Source organism: Myxocyprinus asiaticus, chromosome 12 (genome assembly GCF_019703515.2).
Source record: "Myxocyprinus asiaticus isolate MX2 ecotype Aquarium Trade chromosome 12, UBuf_Myxa_2, whole genome shotgun sequence".
Classification (NCBI taxonomy): Eukaryota; Metazoa; Chordata; class Actinopteri; order Cypriniformes; family Catostomidae; genus Myxocyprinus; species Myxocyprinus asiaticus.
In genome coordinates this window covers 50025826-50045285 of record NC_059355.1, presented here as the reverse complement: position 1 = coordinate 50045285, position 19460 = coordinate 50025826, and the positions used below count along the sequence as shown (strand labels likewise).

General features: G+C 38.8%; 1 protein-coding gene across 7 annotated transcripts in view; it reads right to left on the bottom strand.

Moving 5' to 3' along the window:
- Positions 1 to 855: 855 nt before the first annotated feature.
- Positions 856 to 19460, bottom strand: part of LOC127449542 (ral GTPase-activating protein subunit beta-like) — a 51760-nt gene continuing 33155 nt past the window's right edge. For 5 of the 7 annotated variants that reach the window (XM_051713026.1, XM_051713028.1, XM_051713029.1 and 2 more), the window contains 16 exons: positions 16961 to 17096; positions 15886 to 16019; positions 13417 to 13599; positions 12538 to 12689; positions 12268 to 12455; positions 12007 to 12110; positions 11683 to 11838; positions 11067 to 11276; positions 8700 to 8858; positions 7708 to 7867; positions 7416 to 7538; positions 7013 to 7149; positions 5242 to 5347; positions 3779 to 3854; positions 3543 to 3691; positions 856 to 2910 (listed from right to left, as the gene is read on the bottom strand). In XM_051713026.1, the coding sequence (XP_051568986.1) occupies positions 2717 to 2910; positions 3543 to 3691; positions 3779 to 3854; positions 5242 to 5347; positions 7013 to 7149; positions 7416 to 7538; positions 7708 to 7867; positions 8700 to 8858; positions 11067 to 11276; positions 11683 to 11838; positions 12007 to 12110; positions 12268 to 12455; positions 12538 to 12689; positions 13417 to 13599; positions 15886 to 16019; positions 16961 to 17096 (2367 nt within the window). In that variant the 3' untranslated portion in view covers positions 856 to 2716. The remainder of the gene's footprint in view (positions 2911 to 3542; positions 3692 to 3778; positions 3855 to 5241; positions 5348 to 7012; positions 7150 to 7415; positions 7539 to 7707; positions 7868 to 8699; positions 8859 to 11066; positions 11277 to 11682; positions 11839 to 12006; positions 12111 to 12267; positions 12456 to 12537; positions 12690 to 13416; positions 13600 to 15885; positions 16020 to 16960; positions 17097 to 19460) is intronic. The other 2 variants (XM_051713027.1, XM_051713032.1) reach the window with 1 other exon arrangement.

Genomic DNA, 19460 nt, shown 5'->3' with positions numbered 1-19460 from the left:
CACGACTCTGTGATGGAGTTTTCCAGTCAGGTTTGAAGAGAGTCCAGCTCGTCTTTCTTGCCTAGCTGCCTCCAAAACAAGAATTGGACCTCCATGCGGTCATGCTTAAAACGTAATGACCCCTCCCCCAACCCGTTTCTGAAGATAAAGCACATCTTTTATACTCACAAACAACAAATACATGATCTGGTTGCACTTTATTTTACAGTACGTGTACTTTTAGTGTACTTACAGTGTACTTACCCAAGAAAGTACTGAGTAATATTAGGTAACTACATGTACCCATGTTAACATGGGTTAAGTTTAGGGTTGGGGTTAGTACCTACCTAGTAATTACTGTAGTTGTACCGGGGCCTGGGTAGTTCAGTGTTAAAATACGCTGGCTACCACCCCTGGAGTTCGCTAGTTCGCTTGTTTGAATCCAGGGCATGCTGAATGACATCAGCCAGGTCTCCTAAGCAACCAAATTGGCCCGGTTGCTAGGGAGGGTAGAGTCACATGGGGTAACCTCCTCGTGGTCGCTATAATGTGGTTTGTTCTCGGTGGTGATGCGTGGTGAGTTGAGCGCGGATGCCGCCGTGGATGGCGTGAAGCCTCCACACGCGCTATGTCTCCATGGCAACACGCACAACAAGCCACGTGATAAGATGCGCAGGTTGACGGTCTCAGACGAGGAGGCAACTGGGATTCGTCCTCCGCCACCCGGACTGAGGCGAATCACTACACGACCACGAGGACTTAAAAAAAGAAAAGCATATTGGGAATTGGGCGTTCCAAATTGGTAGAAAAAAATAAAAAATAAACTTAATTAGATCAATGCATACTTGCACCACAGCACAATAATTCCATGGTCACTGTATGATAAGAATTTTATTAAAATGTTTATTTCATTACATGTGTTACATTCAATATCCAATGTTTCTTTTGGACACATATTGTATATGACAGGCATAAATACAAACAAGCGTTCATTTCTTGTCGTCCCTAATCAATAGTATAAGATGAGTGAGCGAACTTCACACCCGCATATTTACATAGAAAGTCAAACTTTATACAAAGTCCATGCTGTCAATATTTACACACGTTAAAGAGGAAAGAGACGCTCCAACCGACCACATGAACATCCTGTACGGTGCATGTCGGTCTTTACAGTTTGATTCTTACAAAAACAGTAGCGTTATCGGAGAACTTCCAAGTTTTCTGACCATAAAAACGGGACGTGAAATTCTATTCTAGAATTGTTCTTACGAAAAAACGGACATCAAAACTGGCGTCGTGTTTGGGTGAAATTACCTTATTATATGACACAAGAATTATACTGTATAAACAGAACGGCGGATAAAAACAGTAATGTTTCATTTCTGTTATGCCAACATAAGATCAAAAGATATGAAACTAAAATATGTGACAGCTCAGCGAATGAACGTGTCAGTTTGGGTGAATTCATGTTGGTTTGATGGTTAAATTTGGCCGAAAAATGCGTAACAGTGTTTCTGACTTCCAGCAGAAATGTACTGTATATTTAGAAACTGAAAATAAATGAAAAGCCCTTATAACGTCATTTAAAACGCATTGTGAGTGAGTGGCGACTAGTCAATAACGGCCAAACGTTTGTCAAAATTGTGTCGGAAAACACTCGTATTTCGTCTGCTTTGGCAATTAACAATCGCCATCAAAATCCCTTGGAGGATTTCAGAAATGAGACACAATTATAGCTTAACGTTCTCATTTCTCATCGTCTGTAGACGATAAAACATGACACAATTTCCAGAAAAAAGCGACTGAATTGAGCGTGCCATGGAGTGCATTGAATTTACCTGGCCACGTTAAACATATAGAATGAGACATGTGACCTGAGGGTGATAAAGACTCTATGTGTGTGTGTTTGGAGGAAGGAAGCTACTGGCGTCATATAATTCGCCATGGAGATTAGTGTTCATTTGTAATAAGTGCTTTCAGAGGAAACGGATGCGAGGACATTCACAGTCCCGGTCCTTGATGTGTAAAATAATAGATGAAATAAAAAGGCAATTTATTGTGAATTACAGTAATGACATGAATCTCATGAAACACATCAAGAACATGTCTGGGTTACTTTTCACCAACAAATAAAAAGCAAGCAAATTTGATATTAGATACCCTATAAAGTCAAGTTTGCATAATGAAAATGAAGCCTAATTTGAGTACCTTTAAAAAAACAAATTGCATTATGACAATTAAGCACATTGATAAATATATATATGGTTATATATAAATTGTATTTATCTAATATATGTACTATATGCATTATGTATATATGTTTTGAATGTATATATCATAGTAGTATTTGTAGTACTTTATTTTGCAGTATTAATGACTATTACAGAAATGAGAATCAATCTTGGGGCGGGAATGTGCTTGACTGTCATCAAAATGATGTCACAATGCATTCAATGTTATTGGACTTCAAAAAAAAAAAGATTTCATTTTCTTTAAGCAAACAACATATTTATTTCTTTTCATTTTGAGATAAAATATCCCCTGGACATGTTTAAGTGAGATTCAACCAATGAGGACAGGAGAAATTTAATATATAATGCATATTAAGATACGGACCATTCCTCTCAGGTGGGCACTGAAAGTGTTGAAGTTTCTTTAAGTTACACAAGTATTTGTGTATTTGCCAATTGACATAAAACACCGTTAACACATCTTCGACGATGATCCACTTTTGTGTTTAAGGGTTGAGGCTGCTCTCATTGACCTCCAGAAACAGTGAGGTGTAAAACTCCGGCTCGAGCTGTTTGTTACGATAACGGTTCACGATTTCGGCGATTTTCTGTTTCCGTCGCACATGGGGCGGGCTGTACGAGTCGCTTTCTAGACGCTTCCGTCGACACGCGTTTATTACCGTCTGACGCACCAGGAAACCTGCAGAGAGAGAGAGAACGACAAAAACAAAAATCATGATTTAAGACTTTCGTTTTAACCACAACTGAATCCAATTCCTAAATTTTTATTTACATTTTAAATTAATTGTATTTAAATTTAAGGGATGAAAAAAAAAAAAAAAAGAAATTCATACCTAATACCTAACAAACATATGATCACACACAACATATGGAGTATTTCCATAAACATTAGATTATATTAATTTTCAATATATGAATTGCCATCTATAGAAACTGTATTTTATTTAATGAGTTAACTTTTATTTTATGGGGGAACACCACATATCCCAGAATGCTCGAATTTACTATAATCAACAGACTCAATTTGTGATGTCATATATTTTTATATAGTTATCTGAAAAGAAATAAAATGTGGTGGGCATTTTGTGGTGCTGTACGGAAAATTTTAATGCATTTTTATGATTTAACAAATTAATTTTGACAGAACTGCAACTAATGAAGATCTTCTGTTGTGTGACTTAGTTGAACTTCTTTGAATTACATTGTACTACATTCCTCTTCCTGTCATTCCAAAATTTGAACTACATAATTGAAAGGAAGAAGAAATTCTTAAATTCTGAATTTTGCCCCAAAAGTGCCACAAACACTTACCAAGTGATCTCCTGCTCACGACCATGTTGTCCACCAGCGGAATCACCATGTTAAACTTGCCCATCGCTCCATGTAGTTTGATTCGGAACAGTCCGGTCTTCAGTGGATGGATGAATATTATAGGAACATCTTTCTCTGAAGAGCTGGACCTGAGAGAGAGCACCAGCGAGGGTGAATGACACAACGTCAGGAACTGTCAACAGTATTTCAGTCTGTGTAAATGGTGTGTGTGTTACCTGCCAGTGCTGCTGTTGATGGCCGTCTCCACACCTGTACTCGTCTCAGCCAGTAACTCTGACACTGGAAAATTCTCTGCAAGATGAAGGACAAACAGACCGCCAACTATTAATTAATGACCTATAACAGCACAACAACACATGCATGTACCGAATCACAAATGAAGCACAATGCTTTCTCAAATCATTCTGCACGAATGCACAAAACTTACAATCAGAATTTAAAAGGAATTATTAATAATGATGCTGATTGAGACAAAAACACAATATTATCAGAAAGGGGTGTTTTATGGTATTTTGCATTAAATCACATGAATGCAAGTGATGCGATTTTGTTCAGTGAGAGAACGTTTAATGTCACATTGCTCACTGTATTTATACACCTTAAACTGCAATATTGACAATAAAAATAATATAGCAAGTTTACTGGAAAAATGCATCACTTACTCGCTACTGTAAATAATAAAATATGATTCACAGATGCATTGCAATGCTCAAATTTTGCACGAAAGCTTATATTCGGAACTTAAAGTTCATTTAAATAGAAAAGCATGCAACATTGTCATACGTTTGCATTTTGCATTAAATGTGGAAGAACACGATTCGCTTTTGTTCACTTTTATGCAACACATAGCTTTGTGACATCAACCTGTATTCATCATCCACTCCATAAGAGTTCTTAATTTGTAAGCCATGGAAACTAAAATAAAGTTTTCTTTTGAAGTAAAATTATGGCATGCGTAGGCCCCAATAAACAACATAACGATTTGCTTAGGGAAAGCACTGTTTAAGATACAAAGATGATGAGGGCCTGGGAAGCATATTGAGTATTGACGCTGACTATCACCCCTGGAGTCACGAGTTTGAATCCAGGGCGTGCGGAGTGACTCCAGCAAGGTCTCCTAAACAACCAAATTGGCCCAGTTGCTAGGCAGGGTAGAGTCACATGGGGTAACCTCCTTGTGGTTGCGATTAGTGGTTCTCGCTCTCAATGGGGTGTGTGGCGAGTTGTGCGTGGATCGCGGAGAGTAGCATGAGCCTCCACATGCTGTGAGTCTCCACGGTGTCATGCACAACGAGTCACGTGATAAAAACATAGTGAAAATATATTTTGCATATTGCTCAGCCCTAGTGTGAATAGTTTACAGATGAAAATTTTGCAGTTTGCATTGAAATGTATGAATACGCCTTAATTTAGATACATTTCTAAATATTAAACATTAATATTACAAATCAGACTGCACATTTTCCTAAAGAGCTAGAGGAACAGTCACCTCAAATGTCATTATACTTTTGAAAGACTGACGAAAACAGCTAGATCTATTAAGATTTATTGCAAAAGATTTGCAACACCAACACCATTGTTACAAAACAGCGATGCATTGACAAACATTTTGTAATCAAATCGTGAACCTCGAAATCAAAATCAAAACAAACTGTGAGGTGCATAGAGAACATTTTACCAATGTCATCGTATCGCTCGACCCACACCACCAACACTTTAGTGTATGGTCCTAATGGAGGTATCGTCCTGCCTGCTGGCAACTTCCTGCTTTTCACTGTGGGGGACTGACACAAACAAACAAACTTGATACAATGATAGAAACACTTTTTACATTTTTGACTCTCGTGCTTCAACACTGCTGACTAAACACAAAAACATTTGTGCTAAAAATAACATTTCAGTTATTATTCATGTTTGACATTACACCTTTTAGACAGTAAGTATGGAAGGTCATCAAAATTAACTTTGGTGTTGTTCTCCAACATGTCAACTATACCAAGAACAAAAAATGTATTGATAGTACAAAGCAATCCAAAGTTATAGCATTTGTAACCATGTAGGCTATTTTGTCCATTAATTTTCCAAAGTGAAATGCAAGTATTCAGGTGTTTTATAGAACATTATAAATATATATATTTTTTTATTTTCTCCCCTTTTTCTCCCCAATTTGACATGTCCAATTCCCAATGCGCTCTAAGTCCTCGTGGTGGCGTAGTGACTCGCCTCAATCCGTGTGGTGGAGGACGAATCTCAGTTGCCTCCGCGTCTGAGACCGTCAATCCTCTTATCACGTGGCTCGTTGAGCGCGTTACCGCGGAGACATAGCGCACATGGAGGCCCATGCCATCCACCACGGCATCTATGCACAACTCACCACACGCCCCAACGAGAGCGAACCACCTTATAGCGATCACGAGGAGGTTACCCCATGTGACTCTACCCTCCCTAGCAACCGGGCCAATTTGGTTGCTTAGGAGACCTGGCTGGAGTCACTCAGCACACCCTGGGATTCGAACTCGCGACTCCAGGGGTGGTACTCAGCGTCTTTACCACTGGGCTACCCAGGCCCCCCAAATATGGATTCTAACGCTCTAGACATCCAATGAGTATGACCTAACATATCTACAACATGGTGGATCATGTTTCAGTGAACTGATCCCAGAGAAACTCTCATTATAGAAGCCATCAGCGATTAGCCACCATAGCGGGCAAGACACTCTTTGAGGAATATTTCAGGATCTACACATCATATTACGTTGAGTGTGGGCTTGTTTGCTTCAGAATCATCTGCTGTAAGTTGCAATATGCCATTTACTATATCATGTTTATGTTTCATGAAGTAATAAACCAAAATGTGATGTAATGTCTGTTTATCTGTTTACTATACACATGGATTTCACACGTGAATACTCGCTGTAGTTTGGTCTCTGAATGAAACACATGTGCTTGTTAAATTCTACTAATCAAGACCTTTTCAAAGATATATGACACATGGCTGTGTGATCTTATGACCTTTTTAGTGGTTCAAAATATGATTGTTGTGATCGCAAATTTTCGGATTCTGAAAATGGAACAGTTCAAATTTATCAGCAAGTTTATAAGCAGTATTTTAGAGTTGCTCAGATCAGCTATATTCATTGTAAAGATATTTTTGTGTAGCCCAAGAAATCTATATTTTTTCCCCTAATCAGCGGCCACTAGAGGGCCCGGTACCGGGCCGCTCCAGGTTTAAGAGGATAACTGGTAACACTTTACACTAAGGTTCTATTTGTTAACATGACACACCATGAATTTACTAAAAAAAAAAATAAAAAAAAATAAATAAAAATATATTGCGCCCTTAATGTTTTTATTATGTTGAAACGGTGTTACAGAAGTACTAATGGACTTGAGACTGTGCTATATTAGCCATGACTGAAGGGGTTGCAGGAGATAGAGAGAGATTTTACCCGTTGTGTTGGTCCCATGTTGTCAGAGTGATTAGGGAAGAGCTCGAGTGTGAGGTTGGGCTGTTTCAGTAAACTGGGTAACAACTCCATCTGAGAGTCAGAGTCTGCGGTCGGAAAACTGTTCTCTGAAGACTCCGCTACACACACACACACACACACACACACACACACACACACACACACACACACACACACACATTAAGAGAGAAAAGAACATTTGTCATATTAAATAAATCAATACTAAGTCATTACATTGGTTTAACACATTAGGCTTATGGTAAAATCGATACATCATTAACAGCACTCTGCAGTGGGTAAAATAAAAGATGCTTCTGACTTTAAATTCAATGTTCATGATCTAAAAATGCACAAATACAAAAACGGTGTTAAAACAGAGGAATACCAGAAGAGTCTGTTAGCGACGGCACGACAAAAGCGATTTCCGTCAGTGCATCAGCGTAATAGAGAACGTGCTTCTCTCCGTTAAACACACCGCCGCCGGTGTCACCCACAGTCACACATTCATCTGTACAAACACACAATAGACACACAACATACTTGATTTAATGCATCAAAATGAATCTTGTGTAGTTCACTTGGTACACAAATAAGAAGTCGTGTTTACCTGGAACCTTCAATTGTATAAAATCATCTAAATAAATTAAAATAACAATTAAATCAATAGAGTGGAGTACCTGGAGTTTCAGTGCCATTAGATGTGTTGATTGTCCAGCTGGTGAACACACTGCCTGTCCAACCAGGGTGCTGCCCGACCTCCACCGGCCAGCCCAGTGACAACAACAACTCCAGGAAATGAGGCTGTACGTTTGAAGAAAACTCCACGTTCCTCAAAATCTACAGGTAGACACAAGACATGCGCATTAAACTGAAGCTGTTGTAAAATAGACAATACACACACACACACACACACACACACACACACACACACACACACACGATTGCAATCGCAGACCAATTGAATTCTGTTAATGCATCAAGTTTTTTTGCAACCGTAAACCACTAAAGTTAGGCTAATTTTCTATCAGCTTCGGTCGCAGGCATTTAATAAATGCAAAGAGGCACTTGAGGCTGTGTGGTATAGTGACTTTATCACAGATAAGAGAGGTCAGCTTCATGCCCTGGTTAACATTAACCTCGTGAGACCCCGCGTCCACATGTGTGGATGTTGTATTTTGGCTTCGCAATGTGCAATGCATAATTTAAATGAGTTGAATACTGTTCACAACCCTCTACACTGTCATTTAAGGGTTAAACTTCTGGCGCACCGCGTCACAACAGCATGACGTCGATTTCCATGAAGCGCTTCTACTGGCACAGCGCCTACAAAAGTGCCTCTGGAAAGAAACCGCTTTCATTTTTTTCACTGAAACCTGTTTGGTTGTAAAGAGGAGAGTCTCTCATTTCGTTTGATATGCCACTTTAAAAAATGCATATATTTTTCATTCATCAGCACGCTTAGGAAAACTACTTGCTCTAGATTATTTGATTTCTTTGCATGTTTATTAGGTGCTACTAGTTAGAAATCAAAAAAGGAAATGGAAAATGCACACAGCGGTCACGCTCGGGTCTCAGGAGGTTAATGTAGTCTCTCGTGGCGTTTAGCTTTATCCTGTGCTTTTCTTTCATCCCACTGATTGCACGCTCACTGCAGGACAAGTAGTTTTACCTCTTGGCTGCTCTTCTGTCCTGCTTTCATGTAGAAGATGAAGACGGTGTCACATGGTCGTGATGGTAACAGGTCCAGAGAGCCAATGTCATCAAAAAAGCCCGACACCGATGAGTCGAGAGCGATGAGGTGAGGAGGGAGTCTACTGTTACCAGACTCCTGAGTAAAAACACACACACACACACACACACACACACACACACACACGAGCAGTTAAGATTCATGTTTCTTTCAACTGCAGAAAATCTATTTTTATTGAGAACATTCTGGCTCCTTGTGTTCAAAGTTTAGAGCCGTTCAGCTTTTTCTAGTTTAACTGCTAAATTAATTCAGTATAAATGACAATTGAGGCACTCCAACATAAAACGTTTAAATCTTTATAATATAAAAGCAAAATCAAATGTGATCCACTTGATAAAATGCACTTAAGTGTAGCTAGAAGTATTAATATAAGCTATAATATAAATACACTTAAATATACAACAAAATATGAATATTCATAAATTGTAACATATTTGATATATTTTTTATTATATAAAATAACACTGTAGTTGAAGTCACAAGTTTACATACACTTTAGCCAAATCCATTTCAACTCAGTTTTTCACAATTCCTGACATTTACTTGTAGAAAACTTTCCCTGTCTTAGGTCAGTTAGGATCACTACTTTATTTTAAGAATGTGAAATGTCAGAATAATAGTAGAGAGAATGATTTATTTCAGCTTTTATTTCTTTCATCACATTGCCAGTGGGTCAGAAGTTTACATACACTTTGTTTTGTTTTTTTTGGGGATTTTTCCCCTTTTTCTCCCAATTTGGAATGCCCAATTCCCAATGCGCTCTAAGGCTTCACGCCATCCACCACGGCAACCACACTCAATTCACCATACGCCCCACCGAGAACAAACCACATTATAGTGACCACGAGGAGGTTACCCCATGTGACTCTACCCTCCCTAGCAACCGGGCCAATTTGGTTGCTTAGGAGACCTGGCTGGAGTCACTCAGCATGCCCTGGGTTACGAACTAGTGAACTAGCGAACTCCAGGGGTGGTAGCCATCCATACACTTTGTTAATATTTGGTAGCATTGCCTTTAAATTGTTTAACTTGGGTCAAATGTTTTGGGTATCCTTCCACAAGCTTCTCACAATAAGTTGCTGGAATTTTGGCCCATTCCTCCAGACAGAACTGGTGTAACTGAGTCAGGTTTGTAGGTCTCCTTGCTCGCACACGCTTTTTCAATTCTGCCCGGATTGAGGTCAGGGCTTTGTGATGGCCTCTCCAGTACCTTGACTTTGTTGTCCTTAAGCCATTTTGACACAACTTTGGAGGTATGCTTGGGGTCATTGTCCATTTGGAAGACCCATTTGTGACCGAGCTTTAACTTCCTGGCTGATGTCTTGAGATGTTGCTTCAATATATCCACATCATTTTCCTTCCTCATGATGCCATCTATTTTGTGAAGTGCACCAGATGCCATCTATTTTGTCCCCATGTGCACTTGCAAACTGTAGTCTGGCTTTTTTATGGTGGTTTTGGAGCAGTGGCTTCTTCCTTGCTGTGCAGCCTTTCAGGTTATGTCGATATAGGATTCGTTTTACTGTGGATATACATACTTGTCTACCTGTTTCCTCCAGCATTTTCACAAGATCCTTTGCTGTTGTTCTGGGATTGATTTGCACTTTTCACACCAAACTACGTTCATCTCTAGGAGACAGAATGCGATCTCCTTCCTGAGCGGTATGATGGCTGTGTGGTCCCATGGTGTTTATACTTGCGTACTATTGTTTGTACAGATGAACGTGATACCTTCAGGTGTTTGGAAATTGCTCCCAAGGATGAACCAGACTTGTGGAGGTCCACAATTTGATTTGTGGCTGATTTCTTTTGATTTTCTCATGATGTCAAGCAAAGAGGCACTGAGTTTGAAGGTAGGCCTTAAAATACATCCACAGATACACCTCCAATTCAGTACACCTCCTATCAGAAGCTAATTGGCTAATTGTCTAAAGGCTTAACATCATTTTCTGGAATTTTCTAAGCTACTTAAATGCACAGTTAACTTAGTGTATGTAAACATCTGACCCACTGGAATTGTGATATAGTCAATTAAAAGTGAAACAATCTGTCTGTAAACAATTGTTGGAAAAATTACTTGTGTCATGCACAAAGTAGATGTCCTAAATGACTTGCCAAAACTATAGTTTGCTAATATTAAATCTGTGGAGTGGTTAAAAAATGAGTTTTAATTATTTCAACCTAAGTGTATGTAAACTTCTGACTTCAGCTGTGTGTGTGTGTATATATATATATGTGTGTAACACTAAAAATGACTTTGAAATATCTGACTGTCTGTTCTCATACCTTGAGTGCCTCTAGTGACAGGAAGCCGAAGTGTGACAGGAAGAGTCGAGCGGTCTGGAACTCTTGAGCGGGTGCTGGAGGTTTACAGTCCGTCAGAGGATCAGGGAAGGGTTTGTTCCTCCATAAGTCCTCAGTCTGCTGCTCCAACTTCACCTCATAGTCTATCTGTTTACCCATCACTGATCGAAGCTTATCATGCTGCTGCTCCAACTGAAAAACACACACACACACACACACACACGGATAAATAATGTGTGGATAAAAATTGCCTTCAGTCAAAGTGAAGCATGTAATAAGATGAGTATTTCTAAAACTGTATGACTGACTATCCTTCAAACTGTTTCTTAAAAACATACACCGTGTGTCTTCAACTGTGATTCATATGAGTGTGATAACATGCTATGAATCAGTGAGTGCATAGCTGTGAGGTTTAAAAAAATTCCACATTTAATTTGAAGTATAAAATTAAAACATGTATGTATATGTATGTATATATATATATATATATATATATATATATATATATATATATATATATATATAAGAAGGATGTTTCTTTAAAAACGTAAAAAATGTAATTTTCCATCAGTGTCACAGAATTCCTTTAACGCAATACCTCTTTATTCACAATGTCGTGGAGATCTGGGATGCTCAGGTCAGCTTTCACAAATGGAATCTTATCTACTTCCTCCGGGAACGGTCTGTGCTTCACGTTATATCGAATTCCTACATCATTTTTGGGAGTGGGTCGACTTTCTGGAACAAACACCTGCTGTAAAACAAATGCAAATGAAATGTCAGCAATTTTCGACCTCAAATGAGGTGGTGGTGGTACTGAAGTCAACAATTTGAGAAACCACATTCTCATGATTTCCTTTGGTTTTGATTTGCTCCTGAAAGTACATCCATGTTCTGATTGATGGTTGCAGCTGAGCTTTACCTTCTGATTGGCTCTTGCTCCTTTGGGCTGATGGAAGAGCTGCATCGTCCACGCATGTCGACCAGACATTCCTCTGATTAACATGGTAACTGACGGACAGGGATCTGTTGAGACACACACAATCAAACTTGTATTGACAAGAGCTGCGTGAAGATTCTTCGAAAATTCTCCTTTAGTGTTCAGAAAAAGGATAACAGCAATACACGACATGAGGGTGAGTAAACAATGACAGAATTCTCATTTTTAAATGTGTTTTCTCACTCTGTTCATTTCCGAGCGGTTGCTCCAACATGCCGAGTATGACGGAGTTATCCAGAACGAAATATCTAAAGTTACTGTGAGACGTGGAGGTGAGACGTGAATATTTAATGAGCGTGTCCTCATTCAGCAGGCTGCAGGGGGAGGCGGGGCCACTGGGAGACGGGAACGCCCCCAACACTTGCATTATACTGGAACACAAAGCATCCCAAGTCAAGACTGGCCTACACACTACACAAGAGTGATCAATGAATGTTTATGAAGAATCTTCACCATGATAACGTGGCCTCGGCTGCATCTTTGACCCTCATGGACGCCGGGTTGTGCTCTTTGTCACCTTTATACTTCACTTCCTGTTCGCCTGTTTTGGACTTGCTGCCCGAGATGCCGAGCTCTACGATCTCCAACACCTCGATCAGGCAATCCTAAAGACACCACGAAGAGGTTAGTTATCAAAGAAGAGCAGTGGTTCTCCACCAGGGGGCCTCAGCCACACATGACTCATGCATTTTTTAATCATCATTAAAAGGAATTTTATGAATTCAATACAAGTTCAGCTTAATCAGCAGCATTTTTGGCATAATGTTGATTACCACAAAAATTTATTTAGACTCATCCCTCCTTTTCTGTAAAAAAAGAGCAAAAATCTGTGTTGCAGTGAAACACTTACAATGGAAGTCAATGGGGCCAATTTTTGGAGGGTTGAAAAGTAAAAATGTGAAGCTTATAATTTTATAAAAGCGCTTACATTAAATCTTCAGTGTATTACTTGAGCTGTAAAGTTGTTTAAATCGTCATTTTTGCAGGATTAGTATTTTCAGCATTACATCGTCATGGCAACCAAGTTGTAAAAATGGCTATAACTTTACACAGAAATCGTTAATAAGTTGTATCTACACTTTTGAAACAGTGAGTATTTTAACGTAAAAATAATTGCCCCCATTCACTTCCATTATAAGTGTCTCACTGTAGCCCAGATTTTTGCTTTTTTTTTTTAAAAGAAAAGCAGGGACGAGTTGAAATAAATTTTACCATTATGCCACAAATTCTGTCGATTGAGCTCAACTTGTATTGAACCGGAACATTTCTTAAATTCAATAACAGGAAACATTGTTTTTAGCTTCAGTTTCAGTACTCGTGGACATGCCATACCTTCTCGTTGAGCATGTCGGGGTGTTCTGTGAGCCACACGCACAGACAGTGAAATGCAGCGACGATCATGGAGTGCAGATCTCTCGAGTGGAGCGGAGCGGGACGACTGCACTGATACACGATATAACTGCACACGGAGCTCACCGCACGCTTATGATCTGATGACTCCACACTCACCTTCACCTGACAGGATGAAGCATATAACCAGTGATGCATTAAATGTACAGTGCTTGATTAATCGGCATGGTCAAAAAGGAAACAAATGTGTTAATTTACCATTTCCTTGAATATATATTATATATACATACATACATGCATGCATGCTTCTTTCAAACAGAGATTCCGGAAATCTCTTGCAAATTCTGGAAAAGTTTTTCTGGCAACTGCATTGTGAGATTTTGTTAATTCACATTGCCAGTGCTTTCCCGTAATCTGTTCTCACATTCACACACATTCTGGAGAAATCCCGTAAAAGACCAAAGTGACATCACAATGTGACGTCTAATGAACAGCATCTTGAGTTTATGGACAAACTTGATGGTTAATTTCGTTGTCTGCCTGGAGGGCGAGTAGCTCCCTGGTCTTGGTATCACTCCGAATCGCAGAGAGATTTGCACGGTAAACAATGATTTTATTTTTCTGCAGTTATTACATTAATAAATAGCTCATAAGATCATTTTTGTATTGGTTGATGCTAAATTGCCTCGAGGACAATAAAGATTTAAATTGATGACAGTAAAAAAAAAAAAGAAAAAAAAAAAGAAAAAAAATATTATATATATATATATAAAAATAATAATAATAAAAATAATAATTCAGTATCAATGTGCATTACAATTTTATTAACACTAATTAATAATAAAGTTATTAAATATTATTAAAAATTATATTAAATAAAAAATAATAAGCTTTTCTTCAGACATTAACATTTATTAAAATCAAAAATGTTTATTTGCGTTTTTTCCCCCTCAATACTGTCTATATTTCTGTGTGCCTAAAGCACTTTTGAAAATGTTTCTTTTTTAAATACTTAAATAAAATGTATTAGTAGTAAATGCATTGTATGCTGACTGTTGTGCTGCACATACGCATTATTTGAGAAGGCAGCTGTTTCTATCTTTTCTATGTTATTTTCATGATTTTTTGCAAGCTGCAAAACTGAAATAAAAGCAATGTTTGGAAGAAAACAGACATGTATTATATGGAATCTAATGTGTTGGAAAATAGCAAAACAAATATTTTCTGAGGTATGCTTTTGCCCTTTTAAGGGTTAAGAAAATACATGCATGAAAATGCAGTTGGCCCATTTAAAAAGCACTTAAATCCGTTTGCAGCGCGTCATATAAAGCACAAACATAATGTGAGTCTACCAATAAACCCAATGAGGCATTACAGATCTTGTTAAAGTGTTTTGTGTCTGGTTGAGTTTCTTACATAAGGGGGTCTATCATTTATTAGCCTATACACCGATCAGCCACATCATTAAAACCACATGCCTAATATTGCGTAGGTCCCCTTCGTGCCGCCAAAACAGCGCCAACATGTATGATATTCTCCTCACCACAATTGTACAGAGTGGTTATCTGAGTTACCATAGACTTTGTCAGTTCAAACCAGTCTGGTCATTCTCTGTTGACCTCTCTCATCAACAAGGTGTTTCCGTACACAGAACTGCCGCTCACTGGATGTTTTTTGTTTTTGGCGCCATTCTGAGTAAATTCTAGAGACTGTTGTGTGTGAAATACTTACAGAAATACTCAAACCAGCCCGTCTGGCACCAACAATCATCCATGCGATTATCTAATCAGCCAATCGTGTGGCAGCAGTGCATTGCATAAAATCATGCAGATACGGGTCAGGAGCTTCAGTTAATGTTCACATCAACCATCAGAATGGGGAACAAAATGTGATCTCAGTGATTTGGAACGTGGCATGATTGTTGGTGCCAGATGGGCTGGAAGACTCCACGCCAATTTTTCCAGAAAATTTTGTTAATGCACAAAAGAATGCAAGTCCATATTTCTATTCTTCTGATTCATTGCATATAGTCCATTTACACTTAACTTCTAATGAATGTGCCGTCTTTGTTTATATCGCTGGTGCTAGAGGGAATGGACTATATAATAGGACGCAGATGGTGCAAAAACTGGAGAAAAACCTCAGAATTAAATTGCACTTGACCCAGCCCATTAGCACGTTGTGTGTGCAATTTTGCCAATCCCACTTGCAGCCATTAGCGCACGCTTGCATGAAAATACCAAAACTGCATGGCCATGCCCACTAACTTTGCGCTTATGACTTGAGCTACCATAGCGCTTTGCTCTTAAAATAGGGCCCTAAATCTCTTGTGGCACTGCATGCACTGATGCACTGAACAATATGACAATAAATTCAACATTGAAAAAAGTGCACACACACACACACACACACACATATCTAAATAACTTAAATGCATATCTCTGGATGTACCTTGGCGAGTCCGGCAAGCAGCTCAAGAGCGGCCAGTGAAATGCTCATGTCGAGTCTCCACTGCGAGTTGAGTCTCTGTGTGAGCAGGTGAATGCTGCGGATGAGCAGTCCAACCGCCGTATCTGTGTGGAGAGCTGGGATATGACACACAGCACGACACACACAGCGGGTTAGTAACACACACAATGCAAGCCAGGCACAGAGATGCAGTCAGCGGCCATGTGACACAATAAAAAGACATACCACACAAACAAGCAAACAGAAATATAAAGCAATGTCATAACACTAGTTAAAGACGACGATGGTTATCTATTCTGGCAAAACAATCAAAACAACAAGCTGCATCAGGCATGTTTAAGGTATATAAAAAATAAATAAAAAAAATAAAAAAAGCATTCACTTTTTTAGAACAAAGCCGTTCCACATGAACTCCACAGCTCAACAGCCTCTGGTAAATAAATATCTGCTGCATGTTTATTTGTAGTAAGGCGTTTTAAATGCGGCATCGCAACATTTGATGGACACCATGCAACTTCTACATACATGCAGAGAATTATGATGCATTCCTGCGATACGTGATTTGGAAAGACTTTAAAAACAAGAGCAAAAACTAGACAAAAACATGGGTGTAGTTCACTCAAAAATTAAAATTGATAACATCTACTCACTTTTACAGAAGAGAAAATTATCAGTGAATAACAACTTAAATTTCAGCTTTTTGTGTTTTCAAACAAAGCTAACTAATGGCTTCACAATCTACATTACAGATATTTACATATAGTATGCATATAGTAGTGTGTTGCATTCATGAGCATCAATGAATGTTTGCACCTTGTGTAATAGTTGTGTATGTGTCCCTTCAATTGTCTTAAGTGTCAAAAGCTGGATCTCACTGTGTATTATTAAGTGGTGCGGGACTTTTAATTATAAAGAAACCCAAACTCCTGAGCTCCTGAGTTCACACCCTAAGACCCTAACACATCACATCGCAACTTTTTTGGAATTGGGGTTGTAGATTGGTTCATTTATAGTATTTCAGTCTCATTCGCTGTCGATACAGTTTGACTCTGCTTACCATAGTCTCTCAGCAGGGCCTGGGCGGGTCGCTCGCTGTCTGGCGTTGTGGCCTCTGAGCTGCCGGCGCTGGCGTTGCTGATGCCACTGTTATTGCGACTGTGACTCTTAGCCAGAGGATGACCATCCGCACTCACCTACACACAACAATGCCAAGAAAACACATTAACACAGAAACCATATAAAAAGTATCACTTCTGTTTTTATCAATTAATTTACTCATCAGTGAGTCAGATGCTGTAATCAGTTTTGTAAAGAAATGCTACATAAGTCACACTCAGATAAATGCATTGAATTCCCTCATTCCTTTGTGCTACTTTCATTTATAGGGACAGAAGAGAAACGACAGAAAATGATGTTGAGAAGAGAGGGGAATGGGTTCGGGAAATGTCGTAAGCCAGATTCGAACTCACACATCCCGTATGAGCACCATGGCTCAACGTATCGGAGCACCTGCACAAAATAGGCCACATTTCCGACACACTTTTTTATTTCAGAGTATTCAGATATTAGCTAGAACCCCTTAAAGGAATATTCCGGATTCAAAACAATCTATACCATTTGTGGCATGAAACTGTTTATCACAAAAAAAAAGAAATGGAAGTAAATGGGGCCAGTCCATAAAACACAGTATGTATAGTCACAGGATGTAAACAATATGCATGTTAACATGCTTTTAGTGTGATAAAATCACTTACTAACCTTATCTGTGTAAAGTTATATCCATTATAATATCTTTGTAAATATACAGTTTAACCTTGTGCGACCCCGCGTCCACATGTGTGGACATTGTAATTTGGCTTCGCTATATGCAATGCATACTTTAAATGAATTAAAACTGACTGAATATTGTTCACAACACTCTACAATGTCATTTAAGGGTTAAACTTCTGCCGAACGAGTCACGTGACACAACAGCATGACGTTGATTTCAGTGAAGTGCTACTACGGGCGCAGCGCCAACAAAAGTGCCTCTGATAAGAAACCACTAAGTTTTTTCACTGAAACCTGTTTGGTTGTAAAGAGTAGCGTCTCTAGTTTCGTTTGATATGCCGCTTTAAAAAAATTCATTCATTTTTCGCAAGTCAGCGTGCTGATAAACATGACGTACACATATGTGGAAAATGGGACCTCATTTCCTCAAAAGTTTAAAAAACATGTTAGTTATTTTGAACAACTTTCAACATTAACACATCTGTGAGTCAATTCGCTCTTCACACTCCTGGACACATAATAAACTATTTGATTAAAAAAAAAAAAAAATCTGACTTTCTATTACTAAAACGGGTATTACTTAAAATGTCACAGCTTAGTCCCGCTGCCCACATATGTGGACATACATTTTTAGGAAAACTATTTGCTCTAGAATTTTTTTTTGGGTTGTTTGTTTATTAGGTGCTACTAGTTACAAACCAAAAAGGGAAATGGAAAATGCACACAGCAGTCATGCGGGGGTTCAGGAGGATAATCGCACTAATGTCAAGCTAACATGTATAATGTTTGCGTCTTGTGGCTATTCCTTTCAAAAAGTGTCTTTTTTTTTTTTAATGAGGGATGAGTCGAAATACGTATAATTATATATACTTATATTACTTCTAATTACATTATTATAATTTAAAAAAAATCCCAATTTGGAATGCCCAATTCCCACTACTTAGTAGGTCCCCGTGGTGGCGCAGTTACTCACATCAATCCGGGTGGCGGAGGACAAGTCTCAGTTGCCTCCGCTTCTGAGACGGTCAATCCGTGCATCTTATCACGTGACTCGTTGTGCATGACACCGCGGAGACTCGCAGCATGTGGAGGCTCATGCTACTCTCCACGATCCACACACAACTTACCACACGCCCCATTGAGAGCGAGAACCACTAATCACGACCACGAGGAGGTTACCCCATGTGACTCTACCCTCCCTAGCAACCGGGCCAATTTGGTTGCTTAGGAGACCTGGCTGGAGTCACTCAGCACACCATGGATTCGAACTCGCGACTCCAGGGGTGATAGTCAGCGTCAATACACGCTGAGATACCCAGGCCGCACCTTATTTTTTTAGTGGTAATCAACATTATGCCACAAATGCTGTCGATTGAGTAACTTGCATTTAATCCAGAACATTTCTTAAACATCCATTTAAAGTTTGTTTTGTAGATATTTCAGCGTTAAGTATTCCAATTTATTTTATGCATTTTCTAATTTATATTTAAATTCAAAGTTTTCAAATGTCCCATTGACAGATTGTTCGCATTTCAAAATCCTACTGCCAGCAATGATGTCACTGTAATATTTGCATATTGAACTGTGATTGTTCTCACTGCAATTAAGATGCTTAATGAACGAATGTAATCCTGTCTTTTTAATGTTGTTTTTGTGTTTGTCTGGGAAGCCAAAGACAAATTTCCACAGTTGTGGACAATAAAGTATTAATCAATCAATCAATCAACTGGTCTTTATTACATGTTGCATTTCAATCACCAGTATTTCATTCAGGAAATGCAGTTAAA